Source organism: Eulemur rufifrons, chromosome 21 (assembly GCF_041146395.1).
Source record: "Eulemur rufifrons isolate Redbay chromosome 21, OSU_ERuf_1, whole genome shotgun sequence".
Classification (NCBI taxonomy): Eukaryota; Metazoa; Chordata; class Mammalia; order Primates; family Lemuridae; genus Eulemur; species Eulemur rufifrons.
This window is the reverse complement of record NC_091003.1, coordinates 16508696-16527101: the sequence shown is the minus strand read 5'-3', so window position 1 is coordinate 16527101 and position 18406 is coordinate 16508696. Positions and strand designations below refer to the sequence as shown.

Here is an 18406-nt window from a genome sequence, read left to right as displayed (position 1 = left end):
TGTGTTAATAAGGCTCTAAAGTAGAAAAGTGTGAGGCTAAAGGTGCCTCAGCCAAGACTTCCAATCTCAAAGTACTTAGAGTACATGAAGTCTTTTTCCAAATGCTATGGTGCTTAGAGCTTCTATCACACAATTTAGTCCTTAACTCTCTTAACTATTCCCTCAAGATCTAGTTATTGTTCTTTAATTATCTACAGTGTGCTAATTGTCTCTCCAATTAGAGATTACGTTCTTGAAGCGAAGACCCCATCTCATCCTCTCTAGACTTTTCCCAAAGCACAACAAAAGTAGCAATGAGCACAGAATAAAGGCGCACTAGGTCTTTTTCATTTGAATCGAAATCCAAGTGCTCTGCTGCATTCTAGTGTTAAAAACTAAATTTCCTTGATGAAACTGCCAAAGGTGATAGGAAAAAGCAGAAATGACCTTTCTTAAAAACTTCTTCCAAATACACTCGGCTATTATGACTTGTCCCTTCAACATCACTTGGAGTAGAAGCCCATTCTCTGCTTTATCATCTGCACAATGATTAAAACAGCCACAGTTTCTTTCAGAGGTAGCTGTTACCGCTCCCCACAAAAGCACACTGAGACTTAAGATGCATGCTGTGGCTTGGAAAGGCGCCTCCATCTGGCCTGGCAGTTCAGTAATCATCTAACATTCTTCTGCTGAGCACCCTTTTTCCTGTTACTTTCTTCTAAAAATAAAAGGAGCCTTGTTTTCATCACTTTGGCAGAGCCTTCTGAACAGACGGCTTTCAGAATTGAAGCAGCATAGCTGACTTTTAGCTGCTCTGAAGATTTTCTTTGCTCCAAAGTATATGAGGCATGAGAAATTCATCATATCTGGCAGAGATTCTTCATAATTATATGACATTGGAGGTTCTGAGAATTACTATTTAGTTGTGTACTTCTTCCCTTTTATCAAATAGGTCCATGACTAGGAGTTATTTGATAACTGTATATTACCACATAAACACACAGACTTCTCAGAAGCTAGTCCATTCTACTCAAAATATTACCTCAAACCTTTCAGATTTCAGAAAAGTCAGAAAAATATAGCACACTAGGTAAATTGCATTTAAAAGGTGTCTTCCAAATTTTTGGTATTCAGATGACAAAAAAAGGTGCTAATACAAGGCAGAAAGTAAACTATTAAAAAAATAAATAAAAGGCCAATAATGATTACTGTTGATAGGTTTAAATTCCAAGCCAGCATCTTTCCTTCCCATCTGACATCTCTGTCTGAGAACATCTCTGTAAACCTGAGCCGACCAGTTACCAGCTGTTTTCTCCAACTGACACCAGCAACTCTCCAAGTTGGGACCGGTAATCACCAAGGGTGCAGAGGGAGAAATATGGCCTCAAACAAGCTCTCTTGGGCTGTAGGTACCACAAACCTGGTTCACCTGCTAACTCCAACCAGTAAAATGATGAGTACTTGGTCATTTGACTCCCTACTACTTTACTCTATCACTCTCATAAATCTCCTGTGGCTATTTGGATATCCCATGTTAGTTTCTCGAGACCAATATACTTGGTTTCTATGCCTGACCAGGGCTAACCATACCTAACTAGGGCCGCCCTGTTTCTACCTATGACCTAGAGTAATAGTGCTATCTCCCCAGGCTCCAGAAACCACTCATTTTTTCTTAGACACAGTAATAAAAATATTAAGATGAACTAGGCATCAAAAGAAAGGACTAAAGTCTGAGTTACCTGCATAAATATCTATTCTGGTGGCATCAGCATCTCTGCAAAATTAAAAGAAAAAAAATCAAGATCCAAATGAGAACATGAAATATCAACTATCTAAATGCATATTATTTTGAGTGAAATGCATAGTATTGAGTCTGTTTTCAGGAAACTATACAGAAATTCTACATACATTAAAGCTGTACTTTTACACTTGGCAACACAATTTTCCTTATATATCTGTAAAACATTTCTGAAGCCCCAAATTAAGATAGTCATATGACACTTAGGACCTGGATATTTTTTTTAATGCTGATTTCATGGTGAAAATATCTACAGGATAAGCATAAACATTTCCCTTTACACACAAAGAAATGACTCAAATATTTGTTTTTCTCACTCATTTGACTGCAATCATAAAAAAAAGTTCCAGTAACTTGTCCATTTTTTCCTTCACACCAAGATTTAAAAAAAAAAAGGAAAATAATAATCTGCCACAAAACCTGTGAAAAACCAAGTCTTGTGGTATTTACCCTGTAGTCAGCAGACTGGCTCCTAAGCCCATAATCTTATCCTCCCTAACCTTGAAAGGAAGTTGGGGTCCCCCATTAGACTCCAGCCATTGGCTGAAATCACAGAGATTCAGTCATCAATGAAGATTTCTATAAAGGCTTGGAATTAATTTAGTCCAATTCTGCCAACTGCAGGCAAGGAAAATGAAACCGTTTCATTGGCTTTAAATGCAAAAAAGTTCTCAAAATCCACACAGCTGTACATGTACCTATTCTGAAAGATACAAAAACACTTTCAAACATGAGAGATTGGCAAAATGTATGCCTGAGGAGGAACACATACTCCCAGGAATCTCTAGTTCACTGTATGATACACAAAAAAGCAGCCTTCCACCACACACCTGGTCTAAGTTAACAAGTGGCAAATTCACACAGTTCCCATTAAGCTACAATATATTTTAACTGAATATGAGGCAACCAGGATTGAAATAAAATGGGAGTTTTCTGGTTAAACAACTCAACAAGCATACTCCCATGGGCAGTCCAGTTAATAATAACAACAAATGTAATAACAGAATAGGTTTATTGTATAGAGATGAGTAAATATAAGAAATTATCAACAAGCTCATTAACCGAGGATCTGGTTAGAAGAACTTCTATGTCAACTCCCACCCTCTTCTTCCTTCATTAGTCATCAACACCTGGTCAATAAATGATGGGTCTGAATTTTATGTTTGCATTCAGGAATAAGACTGGGACAATATTTCCATAATATAATTATAAACAATCTTGATTTGGACTTGGATCTTTGTCTTGGAATCAACTCAAACTTCAATTCAGTCTTACACAGTAACATTTATATGTTTCCATCACTAAGAACTCAGTATAAGACCGTGCTGACAAGTGATTTCTTCCAAAAACAGCTGCTGACAATGGAAGACACTTACTTGAATACATTGATGTATTGTAAAAAACAAACAAATTTTTAAAATGGAAGACATTTTGATCATTTGGTGTCATCTGACAATAAAATAAACATTTTGGGAAGACACAGAACTCTGGCATAGTTTTAAAGATATTAAACGGTATACTATCCTGGTACCACAAGTTAAATCAGAGCTTATCTGTCCCATTAATTTGATTCCTAAGTTTCTGTCTTAATTCCCTGCAATTATCTTACTCTAATACACAAGGGAAGTGGTTTTGGAGGTGATAAATTCACTATTTTTAGGCTAGAACACAAAGAACAATGAATGAATTTCAGTTAAACAAGTAACAAAGTGGAAGTATCAACTAATGTGCTATCAAAAATACTTTTTCAGTAAGAGGCCTCTGAGGAGTTGCAGCTGCTACAGAAATGTCTTCCTCCTGAGTCTTCAGAGAGCAAAGGTCAAGTCACCACTACCAAAAAAGTTTCCACTCCAAGCACAGAATATGGCCTGAAGACAACATACCTTGCATTATCAACCAGTTCAGCAAGAGCACCAAATAAGAATTCATGAGTGGTTCTGAAATGATAAATAAGAGTCAGCAAAAGAATTATGAATTGAAATATGACTCATAATAAAGTCATAAAGAATTTAGAAGTTTTTAGAAAAAAATCTAAAATCACCGTTTGTATTGTTGATTTCCACTACTGAAATTTAAACTTCTCCACATCTTTAGCCTTTCCAGAGTTCACTAATTCCCCTCAAGTGTTAATCTTTACCAAGTCTTTCCATCTATTCAGAAATGTTTATTCTTCCTATTTTGAGTTGCAAAGCCCATCCTGAAGCATTAAGATTCCTATATATACTGACTGTTAAAACCAGTTTTTCACAATTCATATTCTGCCTATAAAAATGCCTGTATTTTATTTTTCATTGCCTTAACCAGTGGTCAATTTCTGCACACCTTGGAAGAATAATTGTAGGATACATCTCATAAATAAATACCATCTTTATCAAGTTTTGAATAACATGGTAACTGTGTATTTACCCAACCCAAATTTTGGGCAGTCTCCCAGAGGAGATGACCATCACTGACTTCCCTCCTCAAAGGGGTTAACTTTAACACAGGCCCTAGGAAATCACACCAAGCTCTTGTCCTCCCAGAAGGAATTGTTCAAGAGAGTCTTGGAGTCCTCTCTTTAATGTAGAGGAAATTTGTTTTTAGGCAAAATGTGAGAAAGTCAAGAAATGGGTTATTCTCTCCTTACTCTCTCTCTTTTGAATGCACTATTTTTGCTTATAAATTGCACAACAGTGTTTGAGTTTCCTTTTTTCACTGATAGATCACGCACAGGTATTAGGAAAGCAAAATGCTAACAAGTTATCCATTGAGCATGCTCAATTTACACTCTGTATTTTCCATAATAGTCCACATTAGATATAAATGTCAGATGTGTCCCCATAGAACTATAAAAAAAAAAAAAAAAAAAAAAAAAAAAAAAGCTTGACTTTTTTTTTTTTTTTTTTTTTGAGACAGCGTCTCATCTCATTCTGTTGCCTAGGCTGGAATGCAGTGGCATGATCATAGCTCTCTGCAACTTCAAATTCCTGGGCTCAAGCAATCCTCTTGCCTCAGCCTCCTGAGTAGCTGGGACTACAGGTGCAAGCCTGTAGCTAACTTTTTCTATTTTTGGTAGAAACAGGGTCTCTCTTGCTCAGGCTGGTCTTAAACTCCTGACCTCAAGTGATCTCCCCATGTCAGCCTTCCAGAGTGCTAGGATTACAGGCGTGAGCCACCACACCCAACCAGCTTGACTTTAGAGTAAATACAAAATCATTAACCCACACAATATACTACCATCAATTTTTCAAAAATACCCAATTTATTCCTGCTTTTTTGCATAAAAAGTTCAACCAATAACCAAACTGAAAAATTTTAATGAAATATATCAATATTAAATAACCAGCATCCAGGATCTCTGATCACTTACCATATTGTTTTAAACAAATTATAAAAGATTTGTTTATAAAATAAATACTCACAACTGAACTGTCCAGGAACACTGGTTTTTACTCAAGTAACTCATCAAATTTTTACAAATGCAAATTTTGAATTAAATAAAACTACCAGTTCTTGGAATTGTAGGAAGAACTTTTCCCCATAAGATCAGTGAATGTATCTGTTGCTAATCCAAAAGCATACTTATATACAACCAATAAATATACTGTAACAAAAAGAAATTTTATCATCAATTCACCTAGAAACTGAACTCAAATTCTTCTGGCTAAAATCCAATTAATTATTTTACAAGGAAGAGTCAAATTTCTGAAGGAAAACAACCTATATAAAATAGCCATATCTTTAATTAATAAAAATATTTAAGTCTCTAGGATTATCACTTTAAATTCTTCAAATTATCAACTGAATAAACAAAAATGTATTCTGTAAATTACTCCACTAAAGAAACGAGGAAATAAACTGGAAAAATAAGGTGACCTGTTGAAGGTAACGTAGGTTAAAAGCAAATCTGATATTTGTTCTCGAGCTTTCAACCAGTCATTTTCCTGACTTACAGGTGACTTAGAAACTTACAAAGTGAATTACTTTTCTATACTCTAAAATTTTTTTAACTTGGAGGATTGCTATATAGAAATATAAAATAACTAATTTTATTGCAATACTTTTCATTTCAACATGAATTTGTTCTTTAATGTAAATCAAGGAAAATCAGACATACAGCTTCTGGGGGGAAAAACAAGAGCACAACCGTAAGAATGAGACGATAACTTGCATCAGAATGCACTAACTTCGGAATAAGTACGTTTCTGGTCTTTGGTAGTGACAATAGTGAATCTGAGTAATCTGGAAAACTAATTCTGATGCCTTTTGCTTTTTTCTTGTACAAGGAAACCAAAAATAGAAATAGCAACTGGTTCTCAGCAATACATATTTCTGATTGTTTCACATGAAAATGAGACATAAGAAGCCAATAAGCAGATCTCAAAAGGGCAAGCACAGAGCCCCTCGGGCTAAGTTTTCATTGCTTTCTACACAATGTTTAGAAATGTGTCTTGTCCATTTATAATCTAAAAAAAAAATCCCAAATGGTCTTCGTTGTTCCACACAGTATCAATGCAGTTCCACATATGCATATTATATTTCAGATAAGCTAACAGATAACTTTAAAATGTAGTTAATGGGTACTTTTGTGATGGCAGTACACATCATAATAGGGGCCTTTTGTGACAACCGTTGCTAAGGTCAGAGATAATATTCAGAATCTTCTCCAAACCTCCAATTGATTGATGGATCTTCCAGATACTAAAGTCAGGGTTCTAAATACTTCTTAAAATCATAAGAATCAAAAACATACCAATTGTATAAGTTCTCTTTTTTCCCAAATAATATTCCAAGAAGTGCACTTATTGCTAGCTAGCATTTGAGACAGAATGGATAAAAATCAAAAGAAATTTTTTTCTTCAAAGACCTAAAGATCCTCTGCATATGATCCAAGAAAGAGCAACCATATGGGAAAAGACAAAGGGGGTTTTTGGTTTTTTTTGAGACAGAGTCTTGCTCTGTTGCCCGAGCTAGAGTGCCATGGCATCAGTCTAGCTCACAGTAACCACAAACTCCTGGGTTCAAGCAATCCATTTGCCTCAGCCTCCTTAGTAGCTGAGACTACAGGCGAGCACCACCACGCCTGGCTATTTTTTCTATTTTTAGTAGTTCCCAGCTAATTATTTCTATTTTTAGTAGAGACGGGTCTCACTCTTGCTCAGGCTGGTCTTGAACTCCTGAGCTCAGGTGATCCTCCTGCCTCAGCCTCCCAGAGTGTTAGCATTAAGGGTGTGAGCCACCACACCCGGCCAACAACAAAGATTTTTAAAAACTCATCCACTTTCAACTGTTTGTAGCTTTTATACCACTGTGCCACAGCAGAAATGGTTTTTTGGCTCAGCGTTTCCAACAACAAATTCACGTGTAAATTAGCTTGTTATGTAAGGAAAATGGTCTTCCTATTTATATTTAGCCTGATTGAAACCAATAGATTATCCACAAGCCCATCACATAGTGATGGCTCCTGCTGAGTTCCTGGATATATTGACAATAGTTAATTACCTTAATTGCTAAAAAATAAAGCTTAGAAATTCTGGAACAACCATTTATATTCAAATGGATTTAATATATTTAGTGCGTGAACCTACATTTCAATAGGCTTAAAAGTCTTAAAAGTCTCTGAGTTGACAGGTTCCTCTACATTCACTTCACATACAGATAAAACCCAAAAATATATGGCCAAGACAGTAAGTTATTTAAGGTGCCAAAAAGAATAGGCATAAACAGTAGGCATCTCATACTTAAGCATCCTGCTCTATCAGACCATTTAGCAGTTTACTGCTAACGAAGTGACTTAAGATACGCATCTTATGCTAAAGGAACATCACTACCACTATTGCATCTAGAATACCAGTCACAAAATCCATCAGCAAAGAGAATTAACACCATAAAACTCCTTTTATTTAAAAACCCTAATTTTTATCATCTCATACTAGCAACAACCAGTATTAAAAGAAATGAACTTAGGACTGTCAGGTTACCATGAAAATTTCCCAAGCCTGTTTTAAGCCTGAACACTGATACAACCAAGAGAATAAACATCAATAGTTACCATAAACTACATATAAAAGTAGTTCAGGAGAGATGTTCACTGTCTCTAACAGATGTTCCAGAACTAACAATTTATCTGCCTAACCACTAGCACCAAACATCAAGTTGCCACGCACTGACCAACTTTTGATTTACACAAACCAGTATTACAAACAGAACAATCACCACCTACATGTTTACTGTATACCACATATGAGCTAAGAACTTTATAAACATTATTTTGCATAATTCTCATGAACACTTTCAGATTAGCCCCATTTTACAGATGAAGAAACTTGAGGATCAAGAAGCTGACCTGCCCAAGGCCACAGCCAGGAAACAGTCAAACACAGGTTTGGCTGGCTCCCAAGCACAGTCTTTTCACTTCACCACACTGATTTCCAACCTTCTAGTCTGGGCTCTGCTTGTAAGTCTATATTAAATGAGAGTCTATATATTGAATGAGAGGTAAACAAGGGCCATTTCTTTCATAATTCACAATATGGTAAGATCGTAGCTACCAGACACTTTACAATGGTCTTCTGTTTTAAAAATTTTAACAAAACAAAGGAGAAGGTACTATAAGACAAATCCTACCTTCTCTGAAGGTGACTTACTGACCACGTAACACAGAGATGGTTCATTTTCCATCACTGTATGTTACAAGTCACATCATGTGAGAATTTAAAAATTTATTTCCTCTAAAATTGAACTTCTAATCAGGTCACCACAATGAAGAAATCTCTTAAAATTGGCTACAAGCAAAAAACTTGTCTTGGGGTTCTAGGGTTCATACTTTCTTCTGGTAAGACTAGACACACTGAAGAGTAAAACAACTTGAAAGGTCAAAGTTGTGATCCAGATAAGAAATCCCAGAGCTTCCAAAATGATACTCCAAACCTCAAACGTTCATGCAAGCAGGTGATTCCAGTTCAACATGGGTAAGTCCAGAAAATTCTCCAACAAGTGAATTAAGTGAAGTTTGCTTCTTTTCCTTGACACTGCCTACATAACTATCAGTAATAAGCTATAAAACAGCAAAAGAAAAAAAAGGAGGGAAAAAAAATCCCAGAATCTTCAAATTAGAGACTGAGATAAAATTGAAGACTTTAAAGTGGGAAGTAAACCCTTTGCTTTATAGATAAGCATATAGGCCCTTGAAAATAAAACTGACTAGAGTCAGCACTGCCTAATGGTTAAAAGCACTAACCACTGGGGCCAGATAAATCTTTTCTCTTGGCACCTTAATCCTACCACTTCGCAGCCACAGAACTGTTAACACAAAACTTAATCTCTTGGAGCCTCAGTTTCCTCATATGAAAAATATGAATAATCCTTACCCCATAGGGTTGCTGTAAAGATTACTTTAGACAATGTTTACAACAGTGACTGGCATAAAGCAATTAACTTTTGCTACTATTCTATGATCACGTAAAGTCTTTGGTGAAGCTGGAACAAGATCTCAGATTCTGAAGTCCAGTTCATAGTCTTCTAAGATTATCATAAAATCCATAATTCCAGATTTGCACTGTCATTCCAAAACTCAGAACTAAAATAACTACTTACCAAACACATTCATGAACATCGAAGTGGCCTTCAACTGCTGTTCTTAAGATGACAATTCAAATACAAAGGACACTAAAGATTTTGCCCAAGACTGCCCCATCAACTAGCTGAGTAACCTTACATCAGTAACCTCATCTAACTAGGTTTCAGGTTCATCATGCATGTGTGAGAATTCACTTATATGACCTCTGTAGTACCTTCTCTAAAATTCTGTAGTTCAATAATAAGCTTCCTAAACAAAACAAAATAAAATGAGACTCTCATTATTTGGCAATTTACTTCACTACTCAGAAAAAATGTACTTTCTTGATAGGAAAACAGCAAAAAAAGACATTATGGAATCACAAATAACATGTTCTCTTTTCTATAAACGGCTAAAAATCATTGCCCTGCTATTATTGGACAGCTGAAGCCTACACTCTCAACTCTAAAGGTGGTTCTTCAGATAACTCTGAACCATTCATCTAGCTGCTCATCACCTCTCGAGGTACTAAAATCATAGAATACTTACCTTTAGCTCAAAAGTAACAGGTGAATGTATTAAAACACTAATGTAGTTTTGACCCCACTGGATAACTTCCAAAGAGAGTGGGGATAAGGATTAACCATGAAACATTCCAGACCAAACTGGAGTGATGGTAATCTCTTCATGAACTCAAGAACCGTGAACACCCTATGTTTCGGTGAAAATTTGGGGGAAAGACTATCTAAATCAAGGATTTAAACAAATTGCCACTTCCTGCTTAGTATATACAAACTATATGGGCTGTAGGGAGCAATTTCCCAGGAAGATAAAGCCAACTGTTTGCTGGAAAAAAAGAAATTTCTTCTCACAAGTTGTCATTTAAATGTCTTCATTCTTTTTTTGCCTTGTTAGAAAGTAAACACTTGTTATAAACCCAAATGTTTGGGCTGTCCTCATGAGAAAGAATAGTTGATACTAATAGTCCAACTTCTGGTGATCCAATAGAGCAGAACTTGTTGGATTCCTATCACACACTTGAATGAAACAACTCAATATACTGACTTCAAATAACTAAAGTTTTCATTTAGAAAATTTTGATCCAATAAATGAAAATCAGATTCTTCTGGATTAGCAACAACTATTTCACTGATCTCAGTTCTTCAATACAGAGCTCACGACATCCAGTGATACATTTCACTCCAGTGATACATCCCAAAAAGGAAAAAAGCAAAATTTTCTGGGGAAAGGGTTTCCGTATTATTATCAAGGAATGGGTTATTGGTGACCTCGGTGGCACCTATAGGATACTTACGAATTTGTGTGCAGATATTCAAAGGTTAGCTGAGCTCGATTCAGACTGCTGTAATTTGTGAAAGCCATAACTGCAAGGAGGTCTCCAGTCTTTCACCCACTAACTGGGAAATATAACCTTACAATGGAACAGTTTTTCCAGAATTCTTTCCAGTCAAGGTTTAATAAGTCTGTGCTCCTTAGTGACAGTTAACCAAGGTTACCTAGTATCTATCCAAGGTATTATTTAAAGAGATGTTTAAAATTACAGTTGATTTCTTCTTTTTTTCTTCTCAATGACTATGACGTAATATTTTGGAACTATTTCACTGATCTCATAAACCTACAGTCCTAAGGAGCTTTTAGCGTTAAATTCCGATAGCTCAATCTGGAAAATCTTAGTCCAGCGTGGATGGTCTTGGAGTAGAGAGTCCTTTAGTCGGTGGTTTATTACTGCTCCATCTTCATTTTCTTCGAGACTTTATTCCCCCAAATTTTCCTCTCCAGGAAACTTACCAATCCGGAAACTTACCAATCCGGAATTTTACCCACTTCTGTCAGAAAACGGAACAAGCACCTATATCTTCACCACCAGTACTGCGAGATTCCTTAAATGGACCCTAAATCGGCGACCAAGGTGTCCATGGAGTGCATATGGCGCTGGTTCCGGCTTCACCACCTCCCAAATGAAAATCCTCCCAGGCGCTGCCGATTTTTTTCAAAGCCCGACCAAACCCAGCTTGCTGTCCCGCCCCAATTTCCTCAGGGCGGTGGGTCAAATTACCTCACACTGGCCCCTGAACCGCCTCACAATCGACCCGCCCAAATTACCTCAGGCGGCCCGCGCCCCTCCCCCACTTCCCTCAGATAGCGGCCTTAGCCTCTCAGGCCCTTCCCGGGCCTCGGTCCCGTGGCCTCCTCCTCGCGGAGAGAAGTTAGTCCCAGTTTTCAAGGACCCGAACGAGGGCAGCGGCGAGCGCGCCACCCAACCGGGCGTTGCCCGGAGCTCACAGCTGCCTTTGTCCCTCCCCGAGGAATTGGAACCCAACAACCGCAGCGCGCTCTCAGAACCATGTGCTGCCGCCGCCGCCGCCGCTGCCGCCCTCGCGCGAGCGCGCGCGCGCGCGCGCGCTGAATGAGATGATGTCAGGACTCAGCTCCGCGAAACTCGGTGTTTAACGACGCTCTGCCGCCGCCGCCACAGCAGCCACAGCCACCATAGCCACTGCTTTGTCTCCGCTGGTGCACACAGCCCAGGCCACCTCGCGCACTCCCCGACGCCCCAAGCTCCTGAGGCCTCCCCGGCGCATTCCGCCAATGACAAAGCCGCAGATCCTCCCGCCCCGGCCCTGATGCACCGCCTCCTGATTGGTGTCCCCACGTGACCGGATCTTGGTTGGCCGGTCCCGCCCCTGTCACGTGAGAGAGCGCGCCGCTCTTCCTGCTTTCCTGACCCTCTCCGCCATTTAAAGAAACAGTACCGGGGGCGGGCCGAGCGACGCAGTCGGGACGGTAGCTGCGGCGCGGACCGGAGGAGCCATCTTGTCTCGTCGCCGGGGAGTCAGGCCCCTAACTCGAAGAAGCCCTGGCGCGCCCTCCCCCCCTCCCCGGTCTGGTAGGGCGAAGGAGTGGGCGCGCGGTCGATCGAGCGATCGGTTGGCGGCTCTTTCTCCTGCTCTGGCATCCAGCTCTTGGGGCGCAGGCCCGGCCGCCGCGGCGCGCGCCCGGTGGCCGTTGGCGCTCGCGCCGCGTCTTTCTTCTCGTACGCAGAACTCGGGCGGCGGCCTATGCGTTTGCGATTCGTCGAGGAGTCGTCCGGGTGGTCGGTGGCGGGGGGCAGCTGCTCCGCCCCGCTCCGGGGGAGGCGGCGGCGGCAGCGGGATTTGGCGCGGCCGGGGAGGCGGGGGTGGCCGGGGCCGGCCTGGAGGCCTGGCGCCACCCTTCCGGGCCTGCACGGACCCAGTTGGGGGGGCAGGAGGGGGCCGGAGGATGGTTGGTGGTCGGCTTTCTACTTTGCCTTTTTCTCCTCATGCCGCCTTAGTGAGGGGCGGGAGCTCGGGCGGCAGCTCCGGGGTGGGGAGAAGAGCTCCGGAGTCGAAAGACCTGAGTTTGCCTCCGGGCCTAGCCACCAGCTGGCCGAGTGACCTTAGGCAAGTCACTCTGTAATTTATCTGCGCCTCAGTTTCCTCCTCTACCTGTCAACGTGTGTGGAATTGAAAGCGCTTTGTAAACTACAAAGCGTTGGTGTACGTAAAGAATGATTATTATTTGTGATGTTTTTTGAGTTGTAAGACAATTTAGCAATTATCCAATCCTTGCGTTTTGAATCTGAAAACCTTGGATTGGAGTTGGAGGTTCCCAAACTCCCTGAAATTGTATGCGGAAATTTGTGGGAATGGTTATTTTAGGGGAATGATGATCCATCGCTAGCAAGTTTGCAATGGGGGATGTGACACAGAAGAGTTAAGAACCATCATTCTTTTATGCCACAGGGAGGAAACTGAGGCCTAGATGTCATTTGGGACCCTTCACAACCAATTTGAAGCCCCTATTTGAGTCCCTGGGATATGTGAGCTGTTTCTATGCATAATGGATATTCGGGGTAACCACACTCCCCTGCTTGGCTTCTATTTTGAATTTCCTTTCACCATGGGGTGCCTGAAGGGTGGCTGATGCATATGGTACAATGGCACCCAATATAAAGCAGCTACAATTAGACGTGGATGTGTTCTCTAGTATCGAGAAGCTTATTTAATCTTTGGCCCAGCAACTCTTTGTTTTGTGCTGCTTGTACTGGTGCCTGACTACCTTTTTGACTCTTTGACCATTTTCCAGAACCATGGTTGCCATCCATTACTTGCTCCTACGTTTTATTCCTAGTCTGTGTGGTTGGTAGTGAACAGGCTTATTTTTAAATGGTGCTGCCAAGCCCAGCTAATTAATGGTGTGTGTGGATTTTTAACAAGTGGGCTCACTGGAACAGACTGAACCAGGCATGGAATTCCTGAAGATGTTTGGGGGTTTTTATTAATTGAAGGTTAACATTCTCTGGAGAGTTTCATTAGATCTCCTGCAGAACCTCAAAATCAGTAGATTTGGAAGTGATTCAAAGCTTAACTTTTTCCCAGCCTGCCTTGTATTCTAATTGCTTGCAATTGTGATACTAAGATGGCCAAAATGCCAGGTTTTGCTTCTTTGTTAATTGTCAGCTTGCTTTTATCAAATTCCAGGCCATTATCCAGCAAGCACTAAAAATGTTTGAACAGTTGGATTTCAAACATTTTCATTTTGTGGAGTGGTGCTTACCAAGTGGTACAGCTCTAAGCAAGTGAACACAAACACATTTTAAGTGTATTTTGTCTGATTAGATGTTAGCCAATTATGCTATTTCATTCAAATGTCTGAAAAAAATCAATTGACTATTCCCTTTACCTAAAGGGCAGAGACAAATAATCTCACTTCCAGAGAAATGACTGTTTTGGAGAAAAATGTGTTGGTCTTTTAGCTCCTTTATAAGTAAATCTGGATGTACCTCAAAAGAATCTTAAGACTGTGGTGATAAGATGCTTTCCTCAGAAGAAAAGAGGCAAAAGACAACTGGAACTCAAAGCTTGAAATTCTTTGTTAAAACAAGATGTCCAGGATTGGAAGTTGAAAAAGTTTCACTACAGTGTTCTGCAATAATTCGACCAGATGTCTTTCATTGTAACCGCAGCGATAGACTCCAGATTTCCAAATTTTCAAGAACTGGACCTGGAACCTGAAAGAGCTTGTCAGGATGTGGCAGGAACACTGGAGGTAGATTATTTTTTATTTTTCAATTTTGGGACTGTTGACCTTGCTGTGAGAAAAGAGGCAACGACTGAGCAAGCACTGCCACCAGCGCTGTTACTGGGAATTAGAAGACCTGAGTTTTTGTCTAGACCCTCAGTGCAAACTGAGGATGCTCCATCCAAAGTGAATTACGGTACTTGTCATTTTCCAAAATGCATTATTCTTTGCCACCTCTGCACTTTCATTCATACTCTCTCCTGTACTCTAGTAAATGCCCTCCTCTGGTTGTTCACCTGTGAGAACTCTGCCATTTTTCTCAATATTCAACTCAGATGCTCTCTTTTCTTTCAGTTTCCTAACTTCAGGCAGAAATGAACTTCTTTAAGTTTTATGACATTTATCTTTATCCTGGTATACAAAATCTTGTAAAATATTTACCTGCATTTGCTCTTTTTGCAGATAGCAAACTCCTTGAAAGCAAGGGCCTTGTTTAATGCATCTTTGCCCACACATACCACCACCCATGATGAAGCATTTATTAGAAAGGAGGAGTATAGAGGGCAGGCTATCTCAGAATAAGCACTCAGTAAGTGTTTGCTTAATTGCTGTGTGATAACTAAAATCACTCTTAATTAGAAGAAAAGGCACTAGATACGGGCTATGTTTCTTCGTTTATTTCTGTTTTATTATTTTTTAATTCTAAATTTTAAAGATGTAGGGAGCCCTCGGGCATAAAGAGAAACTGATATGTTGAGTGGGGTATTACCTACAGAAGGATGCAAGGCCTTATTCTCTCCTACTCAAGATAGAATCTTGTTAAAGTGAAAGTTAAGGGCTGCTTTGAAAAGGAGACAATTTGAGGACCACATTGGAAAAGGAAGAAAGGCAATATCACCTTTGCTTTATTGTTGGTATAGAAACTTAAAATCTCAATTCTTTTTGTGCCACTTGTGGAGCCACTTCCTCTCCACACTAATGCCCAGCAGCCTAAATATAATCAGATTACTCCCCCAAGGTATGAGGCTTGGGATAGTTACTGTTTGCTGCTTTCCTGAGATAGTTTGTTCTCAGCAGTTGGGAGACCGTGAGAACTCTTTTCTGTTCTGATTAGCAATCGCTGATAATAAGGCTTTTGTGTTTTTCTTTGGGGGGTGAGGGTTGTTTGCTTTTTGTTTTCATTTTTCATTCATCGGTGTGGAAGCCAGGTTTGTCAAGAATTAGTATCCATCAGGCAGCTGATATGCTGACAGCAGGCCCACCCCAGTGTTACAGTCATGTGTTTTGTAATTCCATGCATTTGTTATCTCACCTGTTTTGTCCCTGCCCCTTCTAGTCCTGTGCCTCCTGATTGCTGAGTGTTCACCTGGATCTTCTGACTACCTTCCTTGTGCTATTCCATCAGCCTACAGATCTCATAGCTGGATTTTTGCCCATGGTGATTCCTACCACCTTACTACTGAAGAAGATACCATTCCAGTGGACCACTGTGACCCAAGAGACATTCAGCCATTATGATGTGGCCTTTACCTCCACTCCTGTCCTGTTCTGCCCAGCACAGCCCTTTGTAGTGAAGTCAGAGTCCTCGAGCCAAACAGCTGAAGCTATTTTATCACAACAAAGGCCTAGTTTATTCTATGAGTGTGCGTTTCATTTCTTCAGTTAAAGCCTTCAGAGACACACAATAAATTTGGACCAGGGGATTTTTAGTTACTAATGCTGTCTGAAGAAAGGCAACATCTCTTTGAGAACAGCATTGGGCCATACCCCGCAATGGCAAATAATTGAAGTTTGTGAACTGTCTAAGATCCCATCAAGGTCACTGGACCCTGTTCTTTTCCTACTTCAAATCTACAGAAGCCTACTGAATGAGAAAGCAGATATTCTGACCCATTGGGATCAAAACAAAGGCACAGTGAACTCCTCATAGCATCATCTTTGGGATTACTCAGGAACCAGGACTTTTCACAGAAATGTAAGAAATTCTACCAAGGAATCCCTTTACCTAACAGCATCTTACAAGGCTCCAATCAGATGTCAGAAAAGGCCTCTTGATACATCAAGGTAGAACCTTTATAGTAATCCCCTCTGTTTATATGGCACTTTACAGTTTCAAAGCACCTTTACATACATTTATCTCTTAATTATAATCACCTTTTGCAAATGAGGGAATGGAAATTCAAAAGGTTAAGCAGTTTTCCAAGGTGTCACAGGTACGAAGTGGTAGAGGCCAGGCCTTCTGACTCCCAGTCCAGTGCTATCCTTGGAATTAACTTAGCTTCCACTTTACCCACAGTGTTAAAAATGGCTGGAGATAGGGAACCCCAGGAAAATTTCCAATTTTCCAATCGGTTGCCCCAGTCACACAGGATATTATAAGTGTAATTATGTGATAACTGCACCTAGACCCGTATCCCATGGCAATATCCCTAAGATTTAGCAGCATACTGTCTCCACATGGTAGATTGTCCAGTCAGAAATGCACATACTCTGACAAGGCTGCCTAACGTGAAACACAAAGCTACTTTTAGATCTTTTGTCTGTTTTCATGGTCTTCCCAAAGATGGCCTAATTAACTAGGGATCCTTGTTCTTTTTCTAAGTCTTATTGATATTTCTGGACACTAAGAGTTTTAGGTTCTCTGTCCTCAAACTAATATTTACACAAAGTGAGCCATCCGTTTTTTTTTTTAGAGCAGTATTGTGTATATATACATAATGTATATATGTCATATATAGAGAGCTGTAGTCTAATAAGGTAGTAAAATACTGTAAGATGTGTCCCTTCCCCCAGTCTATAGTTCAGTGTAGTGTATTAAAGGATCTCAGAAGACTTGCAGCAAAAAGCCCTATTTAGCTTAACCCAATGTGTCCTCTAAGTTTAATCAAACACAGTGCTATTTTTTGCATCATTCCTTTTAATGGGATGCAGAAAGTATCAGAGCCGTATAGCCAGTGCTTCCTGATTGCCAACAGGTTGTCCTGGACACCTCATAATAAACACAGCATCCTTGTAACCCCCTTTTCTCATACTTGTGTCGTTAATGACTTTGTCATTAACTGCTTGAATTACTATGCCTCTACCATCTGAGAGTCCTGCCTCTAGACCATTACCTTTATTTTCTGTCGAGGGAATCTCTAGAAGGTTTGTGGGGATACGTGGGAGGGGAATGGGGGAAACTTAATTCTGCCCTAAAATTGGGTTGAGTTCCATGACAGCAATATCCTTCTCTGTCCCTAGAAATATACCATAAACTTAGTTCAAGGGCGTTGCATCTCAAGTGGGTAAGGAGATTGGGAAAGGAAGGGGGAGGTGAGGTGAGAAGGAAATACTGTCTTAGACTTTGAGTTGTGGCCCATTGAGATCCTACCAATACTTGAAGAGAAGTCATCTAGCCATGAACTTCTTGGAGTAATATTTACAAAAAAAAGGATACATTTTGCAAATGTATGCAAAAAACCCCAGTGCTGTTGCAACTTAAAATCATTAGCCTTGTTCTCTAATAGTCACTCATAAGCCCAACTGCAGGCAAACAGAATTTATAACAGACTTGAGCTTTAACTTCATCAACCTGTAATGTGGCCCACATTAGGGAAAGAATGAATAGGAAAACACCTTGGGTACCACAGGCTTTGCTCACGCAGTTTCTGGTTTCTGTGACCTATTTTTTGTATTTCAGCATTTTGTGAACAACTTATTCTTAGATCAATGGTTTTCCAAAGGCTTTGTGGCCGTGAAGCCCTTTGAATGAAAATTATGTGGAAGCCCAGAGTAAAAGTGAAGCTGCTCTGGATGAAGCAGTGAAGCAGGCGTAGGGGCCTGAAGCCTGCCACAGCATCTTCCTTTACTGCCCTGGTGACACCTAAGGGGACTTCTTTGCAACACCTAGAACTCTTCAGAAAACAGTTTGAAAACCACTGCCCTAGACAGCAATATGTTTGACCTAAATGGAATTCTGATCTTTTTCTGTACCTCCACTCAACACAATCCATGTTCAGTCAGTGCTGAATATTGTTAGGAATACTGTG

At 40.1% G+C, this 18406-nt stretch overlaps 2 protein-coding genes and 1 long non-coding RNA gene across 4 annotated transcripts in view; 2 read left to right on the top strand and 1 right to left on the bottom strand.

Annotated features, from left to right (window-relative positions):
• The window catches only part of MORC2 (MORC family CW-type zinc finger 2), a 38786-nt gene extending 26989 nt beyond the window's left edge, over positions 1-11797 (bottom strand). For both annotated transcript variants that reach the window (XM_069497063.1, XM_069497064.1), the window contains exons 1-3: positions 10630-11797; positions 3661-3714; positions 1719-1753 (exon numbers count right to left, since the gene is read on the bottom strand). In XM_069497063.1, coding sequence (XP_069353164.1) covers positions 1719-1753; positions 3661-3714; positions 10630-10697 — 157 coding nt within the window. In that variant the 5' untranslated portion in view covers positions 10698-11797. The remainder of the gene's footprint in view (positions 1-1718; positions 1754-3660; positions 3715-10629) is intronic.
• A 383-nt stretch (positions 11798-12180) lies between these two features.
• On the top strand, positions 12181-14296 carry TUG1 (taurine up-regulated 1; the record flags this gene model as incomplete). The annotated part of the gene is made up of 1 exon (XM_069497136.1): positions 12181-14296. A coding segment is annotated over one exon (468 nt), but the record flags the coding sequence as incomplete, so codon positions are not given.
• Positions 14297-14517: 221 nt separating this feature from the next.
• LOC138401914 (uncharacterized) lies at positions 14518-15780 on the top strand. The gene is made up of 3 exons (XR_011236554.1): positions 14518-14574; positions 14841-14967; positions 15715-15780. It is a non-coding gene; the product is annotated as an uncharacterized lncRNA (long non-coding RNA).
• Positions 15781-18406: the final 2626 nt, after the last annotated feature.